The 9,419-nt window shown below is 40.4% G+C and overlaps 1 protein-coding gene across 1 annotated transcript; it reads right to left on the bottom strand.

The window, feature by feature from the left end:
* Positions 1 to 377: 377 nt before the first annotated feature.
* Positions 378 to 8,442, bottom strand: rps3 (ribosomal protein S3). The gene is made up of 7 exons (XM_033977022.2): positions 8,355 to 8,442; positions 7,825 to 7,955; positions 7,644 to 7,737; positions 5,378 to 5,472; positions 1,985 to 2,172; positions 900 to 1,099; positions 378 to 451 (listed from the first exon to the last, which is right to left on the bottom strand). Exons 1-6 carry the CDS (start codon positions 8,382 to 8,384, stop codon positions 903 to 905), a joined length of 735 nt encoding a protein of 244 aa, XP_033832913.1. The 5' UTR covers positions 8,385 to 8,442; the 3' UTR covers positions 378 to 451; positions 900 to 902.
* Positions 8,443 to 9,419: the final 977 nt, after the last annotated feature.

The raw sequence follows: 9,419 nt of genomic DNA, 5'->3' as shown, positions 1-9,419 counted from the left end.
TTTTGACTTGTCTCCAGCTGTTAATTGCAGCAATTACAGAATGTTGTGATGTACTGTCCTGCACACAACTTTTTAAAGTCACTATTACAATATTTTCAAGTATCATTGATCCTCTTAATCTGTTAATTCCTCTATATGGCAGACTGGTACCAGTGGACATCACCCACTGGTAGAATTTCAATTACTATGTATGGCTACCTAAGTAAGTATTTAAAAAGTAAAATTTATATTCAAACAAGTTCTTGTTCAGAGAGCATTTCTACTCAAACTACATTTCAAAGTTGAGACATAGCTTCTTAGATGACTACAAAATCAATTATTATTTATTCCCCTGTAAAGCTATATTATTTCGGGTAGAAAAAGTGACAAACCACCAAAAGGATTTTCCAGATTTTTTTATTTTTGTACACAAAAAACAGCCGGTCCTGGATCCATGTGATGAAGCCTGCACCTTGTGGGGGGAAAAAAAAAAGTGAAAAACTGATTTTTACATTTACAAATTGAAGCCTGTACCTTCTCTAGAACATTTTTTTCCATTGACTACAGAACTCATACATCCCCCTGCATGTTTAAGCCCTCCTCAGACAAATGCCTCAGGGTCTTCAGGTCTCTGGCCCTGCTCTGCAGAAGGGCCACAGAACGTGACTCCACCCACAGAGGCAGGGACCCCTCCGACTCGTCATCGTATCATCACCAGAGGGACACATGGTAGATGCAAGTTTCAATACTCGCCGTTTTTTACCAAATTCAGCTATATTAGTCAATTGCAGAACAAAAATTGCAAGACAGCAGAAAGTGTCTGTCCCCCAGCTGTCGGCTCCAATTTCTTTATTCCTCCCACCCCTATGATGATTCATCTGCACTACTCATCACTTAGACAGCATATCTCCAGCACGTACCTTTTATGCAGTTGGGACAGGGGCCTGGGGCATGACTGGCACCTCTGGCTTCGCCCCCTTCTGTTCAGACATGGGGGTGGTGGGCAGCATCTCCTCCTTGGGCTCCACAATGCTGACGTGGTCGGGCAAGGGCTTCTTTGGGCCGATTTTGCCACTGGGGTCCCAGGGCAGCATGATCTTCACCTTAATACCCAGGACACCTGAAGAGGGAGTACAATAGGCACATCAATGTTTGCAGAGGGTGTGCGTCAGTAGGAGTGGGGGGTATAAACCTCTGAGATAAGTGTTTTAAACACGAAATGCCTCAGTGGTGGTCTTCAGAAGACAGAGCCCTCTGACTCATCACAATGTCAAAGAAGGTGCTGACAGCGATTGAACTAAAATTACATTGATCAATTTCTAGTCCTGTGTAAATCCTCCATGTCTGAAAATATCTGTAAAAATTTAACCTACTACAAAACTGCAAAGTCAGCCAGATCATTCTATGCCTGTGCAAACCCTGTAAATTGGGCCATTTTTCATCTGTGCATTGAAGCCAATAGTGAATGGATTAACAGAGCTTCTATCCCTGTCATTTAACACTACAGTGCAAGTGACTTCTGCTAAAAACTAACTTAAAATAAAAACATTGGCAACATGATAAATTAAAAGGTTCTTGTTTAGTTGCATTTATCAATCCACAATTTCCAGAATAAAATCAGTTCAAATGAATAGATTAGACACTTCTTATCCCATGTGAATGCACAAAAAAATAAATACCGTGAGGCTATTTCAATTTCGCAGGCATCCCGAGGTAAAACTAATTCCATGCAAATAGGACTTAACTGTTTAATTTGGCCATTACTACAGCTCATGTTGTATCAAAAATTTAGAAAAGGGGTTACTGGGACTGTCCTGCTTTAGGCCACAGTGTCAATGGCATTCAACAGTTTCAACATTATTGTTTATCGTGTGATTTTTTTAAATCCCAAGTTACAAAAACCTCGCATTGTTTCATTACAATATTAACGAGTGGACCAAAGCCTTGTGTTCTTATGGGATGTGTTGACCCCAAGCGTACATGTAAGAGGTGGTGGTGTTGGTACCTTGGCGCAGCAGCACGTGGCGCACAGCCGTGTCCACATAGTAGTTGACTGGGTCTCCGCTGTGAATCATCAGGCCATCTACAAACTTCATGGACTTGGCTCTCTGCCCTCGGAGTTTTCCAGACACCACCACTTCGCAGCCCTTGGCCCCGCTCTCCATGATGAACCGGAGTACGCCGTAGCACGCCCTGCACACAATGCCACCACGCTCATCACAATACAGAGGTGCACCAGGAGATTCCATTCAACCATTCACAGCACATGCTAAATACTTATTATTCTGGTTCAACCAACTACTACAGTGTTTTCAAAGTACACATGAAAAATAGTGGCACGTGTGTCTGCATGAACCAAAATAATGTTCTGGAAAGTAAAATACTTGCATTACTTTTGGCAACTTAATTACAGTATAGAAAATCAGATACTAATCAGTTTTAGTATCATAACTAGATACTAATTTGAGCAGGTATCGATACTTAAAAAGCAAGAAAAAAAAGAGTCCCATTCACAAGACAGAAATGAACCTTTCCTGAATAGCTTTAGAATGATCTTGAGCAGTTATCAGAACAAGACCAGTCTAGTATGCACCCATGGACCTGGACGACTTTAAAGATTACAGATACAAGGCCCCATGGTGGTATAAAAGAAGGTGCAACAATTTAATGTTGAAAATTGTTTAAATGCAGTGTTATTAATCACCGTGATATAAGAATAACTATTGAGTAGTCTATTCCTTAATACTGAAATAGAATTTGACATTTTAGTATTGTGACAACACTACTGCAATTGGGTTGCTTTCAAATAATTTAATGTTTGTGAGCAGATTTTTAAATGTTTATTGTGTAAATTCTAGCCATGTAATTGTACTTGAATACACTTATCTTAAGAGTTACTAAGCACAGGACAAGTCCCCATCCCCCATCATCTAATTTAGGGGTGGGAAAACTGTCAAATTTCAGAACTGGGTGTGTGTTACATTAGAGATTTTGCCTGTAACATGTAACAAAGCATAAATATGCAATGCTCATTGTACAAATTGTTTTCCAAACGCATTCATTTAATTAATAAAATTTCAGTTAAAACATAGCAGAAAAACTTTGAAAAAAGGTTTACCCTTACCCATTTTAATATAACTTGGCACGTTAGGAAGGCTGGATTAATAAGCCCAAAGGGCCATGTGTGGCTCTAGGGCAGGGGTCACCAACCCTATGCCCATGGGCGCCATGTCGCCCCCAAGCCCCACATGAGTCGCCCGCAGACCGGTTCTAAAAATAGCACAACTCACTAATGAGCTGCATCTAAAATTTAATTTTATTCTGTTATAGTTTTTATCACCCTTGCGTTTATATAGATTTAAAAATGACAATATCTTAAACATATGTTCATTATACGTGAAGTTTATATAAGTTAAGGTGAACTTTGACCTACTCAGTTCAAAGGTCAGTATAGTGCGCGTGACAAAACCAGTGCTCCGCTCGCGAGCACTGTGAGGATGCGCTGAAGGCAGTTTTTTACTCCAAAACATGGTAGAAAATAAAGAGATCACTTTCACAACGATTTAAGACTGTAAACGAAACATGCGCGCATCTCATCTGCGGAGCGACTGTGGTGACGGCAAAGCGGCACAATGTGGAGGGACACTTCACCACGTCTCACAAAACTCCACACTAACTACCCACGGGGACGCACACTATGGGCAGAACAAGCTCAGAGCTAAACGCAGCTTTGGGTAAACAGGCTTTTTTCATGACACCGGTGAAAAAGTCACACAACGCAACCGAGATTTATTTAAAAATATGTAAGCTTATTTTTCTTTAACATTACATAATTGATAACTTTATGAAACATGGTGCAATGTATATTATTTATGTTTTGTTTAAAAGGTTTGTCAATGGATAGTGAAAATGGGACACTTTTCCTATGAGATGTAGTGATGTGTCATCTGGAAATTTAACAATTACTAAGATTCGTAAAGTTAAAGTGCTGAATACTGATATCCGTTTCCCTCCTTGCTCATTGTTGATAATTATTTTGAGAAATCATTAATGTGATCAGTGTCTTGCAACATGATCAGTGTGTTCACATAGATTATTATCATTTATCATTATTAATAATGTATAACTAAAGGCAAACTGAGAAAATGTGTTATTTCAGAAGAGCGTCTCAAACTGGTAGCCCTTCGTATGACTCAGTGCCCATAAAGTAGCTCTCAGGTTAAAAAAGGTTGGTGACCCCTGCTCTAGGGCCTTAGTTTGCCCATGTCTGATCTAAATGCACAAGTTCAAATTTAGCAGCAGTACTTGTTAACTAAGTACAATTTAAACTATGCAAATGCATTTTCAGTACTCTTTCACCAGTGCTGAAACGCACTGCAACATTTTATTCAGCCATCCTTAATCATCATACACTGCCTGGCCAATCGATCTTGCATTGATGATGGTAGAGTTTGACTGCTGCGCAAAGCCTTCTCCAGCACATCTCAAATAATCTCAATGGGGTTAAGGTCTGGACTCTGTGGTGGCTAATCCATGTGCGAAAATGAAGTCTATGAAATATGTCCGTGCCATCAGGGAAGAAAAAAATCCATTGATGGAATAACCTGGTCATTCAGTATATTGACCTCATTCTTTGTGCACATACAGTTGCTGAACCTAGACCTGACCAACTGCAGCAATCCCAACCTATTTGCCGAGGCAGTGTATACAGTGTTATTGTGTACCCATGCTTCAAGTGATCAGTACTTGCAGAGGTTTTCTGTTCTGAATTTGAAATTAAAGTGCCCTCCTCAGACAAATGCCTCAGGGTCTTCAGGCTGGGCCTCGCTCTCTGCAGAGGCACCACAGAACGTGACGCCCCACACAGAGGCAGGGGCCCTTCCGACTCGTCATCGGATCATCACCAGAGGGATACAAGTTCGTTTTACATTTAAGGTGCATATGACAGGGTACACTCATTAGACTGGACCAAAGGTATCAATTACATTTAAGCTTTTATGAAAAATCTAGTTTGACAATGTGCAGACATGACATGTGTCAAGGTCATTCCATTATTTTCCTAGCAAACATTGTGTTAGAGCCAAAACTTGACCAAACTGAACAGGACTACACTAATAAAATACGTCCATGGTAATACAATTAGGATTGTCAAATCAATGTTCGAATTGTCCCTGCATTCTACATGCAGTTCTCAGTGTTTATGATGAAGGAAGTGGTAATCCATTTTGGAACTCACGGTTGCTTCTTTCGTACTTTAACTTTTTCCACTGCCACTTAACTGTTGTGAAACTCATTTTAGTACAGGTACTACCCCACCAAACCCAAGACAGAATAAAAAAAAAAAAAACCTGTCACAGATACTTGAACTGCCACACCACCATGAACACTTGGGCCTTACCTTCTGACAGCCAGACCTCCAAGCAGCTTGTAACGCAGGGACTCTGCCTGGGCAATAGCACACAGTCCGCGGGTGGCCACCTTCTCTGCGTACAGCTGTAACACATAACCACATATCAGGACTACAGCAAAGGGAGATAGAGCTGCAAGCCTAATCCAAATTGAATGGACAAAATTACAAAAATCACAAAAGGGGCAGTTTTGAAGTACCATAATTTCTCTCCCGTCTTATTGTGCATAAAAAAAAAAAATAAAAACGCTAACCCTGTAATTTAAATCTGTACAAACATGTTCTGAAAAGTGAGCATCATCAGCTTGTTTCAGTTTTGTCAATTCTTCTGGGCATGTTTAAAATGTGAACTTTGAACAGAATACTTTTATCAAAACATAAATCCCAAATCTAGTCACAATAGCAATGCTTTTCAGAAAAAAAACTAAATTAGACAAGAAATTACAATAGTCTACAAATAAAACAGCAACTTTAAAAATACATTTAACATGTCTAGTGTAGCGAAACTAGATACTCATTTGAGCAGGAATTGATATTAAAAAAAAAAAAAAACAACACTCACAGGACTGAGATGAAACTTTCTCGAATAGCTTTAAAATGATCTTGAGCTGCATCACTGCAAGTATAAGACCACATAGTATATGCCCACAGACCACTATGGAACCTACCTGGACAACTGAGAGATTATACAGATATAAGGTCACAGTGATAAAACTGTACTATGATTTGATGTTGAAAATTGTTCATAGTATTGGAATTGGTATTGTGTATCAAATCTCTTCCTTAGCATCAAAATAGTGTTTGAAATTTTAGCATTGTGACAACACTAATACAGAGGCTCTCAAATGAATGCCTCTACGGTCTTCAGAGTAGGGGCCTCAGAGCTGCCCAGAACCCAGACTTGAACCACAGAACGCAGCTCAGAGTGGAACATGAGCACTGAGAACATCCCCTTCCGACTCGTCATCCAATCATCAGCAACAGGCCAAAACAATACATTCATTGATCAATGTTTGTGCTCCAGAAGCTGCAGTTCAGAAATGGTAGAGGTGAATGATTTGGGGAAAAATATCCAAGTAGTTTTTTGTTTTGTTTGTTGTTGTTTTTTCAAACAAGCGTCATGATTCGATTTGTAACTTATGTTCAATAGGATTCTTTTCAAAGTTCACATTTTAAGTGTCCAGAAAAATTGACAAACAAAATTAAATATAAACTACTAAAGTAATCACATTTCAGAATATATGTTTGCACAAATCTAAACTACAGAGTTAGCAATGTTTATACAGAAGACAGAATATTTTGTTGGTTGTTCAAAATCTGCAGTCTTCGTGCCAACTGTGCACATTCAAACTGTGATTTGAATTCAGATCAATCTTGCAGCCCTAGCAAATGGGTATAAACATAAAACCTGCAGAAGCTAGTTTTATGCAATTGGAATAGGAGTTGGGGGAATTGCAAAGGCCACAATTTGAGAGGAACAAAATATCCTGTGTTTGAGAAAAATCTTGTACCTGTAGTTTAGAACTCTACAAACATGTTCTGAAATGCCTGGGATTCTTAGGGCACACTCACACCAAGACATTTGAATTGTGCCATGCGCAAGCACGATTGCACCTGCACAACCAAACCGAGCTACTGCCTGGTGACGTCACATGGCGCTGTTTGTTTTCATGTCGCGCAACAGTGCCATCAAGAAAATAAGACCAGCAGCACAAAATAATAGTGGTCAGATATGAGTCCTGCTGTGATACTCCTCCGTGAGTATAAGGATTAAACAGTGTGGAGCAGTAAGGACAACAGGAGATGAGGCTTCAAAACTTCTGTCCATCTACAGTCCTCATTGAAGGTGAGTGCGAATTCAACGTGAATTTTTGAGCAGAATGCTTTCACTTTTTCCTCTTATCCTCTGCGGACACAAAACGGGGTTTGTGAACATAAACTGCATACATGAGCATCAGTGCAGTGCTTTGGTCCACCTCCTCCAACCGGATAAAAGTGCATGGTTGAGCAAGTGTGAGCACCCCAATATTGGTTTAGCAGTTCAGATTTGAGACCACTACGATATTGATGCTCCTGGAGTAGCTTTAAAAGTGCACCCTGAACAGAATCCTACATTAAAATAAACCACAGTACTTTGTGTGAAATATAACTTATACTGAAAAACACTTAGATAAAAACACTCATGTTTACAGTACTGTAAGAAAAACGACCATTCAACAAAGTCCTTAAGTGTAAGCAGAGTCAGACACAGCCTTACCTCCACACTGCCCTCTGGGAAACCAAACCTCTTCTGAACCACCGCCGTTAGCTCTCGGATTCTGCGCCCCTTCTCCCCAAGAACATTCTGGGTCCTGGGTTCAAAAAAGGTTGACAGATAATGCCACGTGCACTAGATCTTACAGTGAGACAGGGGTACTAGAGATGGCAGTAGCACAAACCTCGTGGCCAGGATGATGATCTCGGTTCTGGTTGGAGTCACCCGCACCTCGACCCCAGAGTAGCCGTCCTCCGCGAGCTCCCGGGTCAGGAACTCGTTCAGCTCGGCCTTGAAGATACCGTCCGAGACGAACTGCACACAGCCACACGACACTTCAGTATGACAATCACTCCAACTACTCTGTCAACATGCTCTTGACCTATCGCAATGTAGGCTACGGGTGTTTAGCATGAATCTAAGCTAATATGAGGTTATGTTGGGTGTCACTGTGCCGTCTAAACCTAAACAGGGTGGACATAAGCGGGCACATTAGTGAGGACGGCACGGCCCGGGGCTGGCTGTTGGGCCACACCGGCCGCAGCTCTGAACCATGAGCTGAGCCGGAGAATCCGCATTAATCCTGGCTGTGAAAGCGGAGTTCTGTCCCAGGGACAATCCAGCACACAGCAGGCACACGTGTCACGCGTACCCGGGAATTATTTCTATTGTATCTGGGATATGTGTCTAAAGATTAGGAGAAATATTGCCAACCTTCCTCTTCTTTGAAATCTGCACCGCCATCTTCCTTTGGGCCGCGGACAGGAAAGGACCCGCTGTGGATGCGGAAGTAAATTTATACCAAAAACGCAGCATCCGGTGACGCTGACGTTAACGTTTTTACTTATTGTGCCATTTTAATTAAGCAATTAGAATCCTACCTATCTACTATTTCCAAAAGCTTAAATAAAAAAAGACTGTGTAACTGTTTAAGCTTTTATTTTCTCTATGTATGCCTCCCCCCTGGCATCCTGTTTGCTACGTTATAATATGTGTTTTCAATTTTTTTCTTTATAACAATTACCTTCTACGGAGCCCCGTACCTTTCTATAATTAAAACAAGAACAAAAAAACTCATTCTGCCACCCAGCAATCCCTTTTCTTGTGCTTATCCGGAGCAGGGGACACCAATTCCAGGCAGGGACACCCATTCTCTCATTCTGTATTAATTAATAAACCAAAGGGCAAACACACTCATTAATATGCAGAGTACATTGCATAAAGGTGGTTTGGTCTCTATCCTTATTTATGTTATATATTTCAGTGGGGAGGATGTTGTTCCCAGGTTACATTATGTCTGATTATTTGAATAGGAATACCTGTCATTAAAAGTATAATAAATAATAGAAGTGATGATTTTATAATTCCTCATTTGTAGATATAATTTTGTATTCAATTCAGTTTTGGAAGTGTGGTGTGAGAGACATGCAGGACCAGTACCACGCTGTTCATGATGGTTTGACAGTGAGGCAAATGCTGTAAATATCTGTACAATATTACACAATCAAAAAAGGGCAAACACAATTTACAGCTGCTTTCTGAACTGGGTCTAACTTAGACCTCAAAGTGTCTTTTGCATTGAGTTTTTAGAGCTTTTGTGTCAGTCTATAACATACCTTCATATTGTGATTGCCGTGTTTCTGTTTTGTCCTTTGTGTCTTTGGTCTATGAACTTTGGTAATAGTGTGTAGTTTTAGGTACTGGTATTTAGGACTGAAAAAAGTAAGAGACACAGTTCGGATACCAACTGCTAAAAATGTTTTTTGTTCCGTAAATGAT

Source organism: Periophthalmus magnuspinnatus, chromosome 13 (genome assembly GCF_009829125.3).
Source record: "Periophthalmus magnuspinnatus isolate fPerMag1 chromosome 13, fPerMag1.2.pri, whole genome shotgun sequence".
In the NCBI taxonomy this organism is placed as follows: Eukaryota; Metazoa; Chordata; class Actinopteri; order Gobiiformes; family Gobiidae; genus Periophthalmus; species Periophthalmus magnuspinnatus.
The sequence above is the reverse complement of the archived record's forward strand: the minus strand, read 5'-3'. Positions and strand labels throughout refer to the sequence as shown.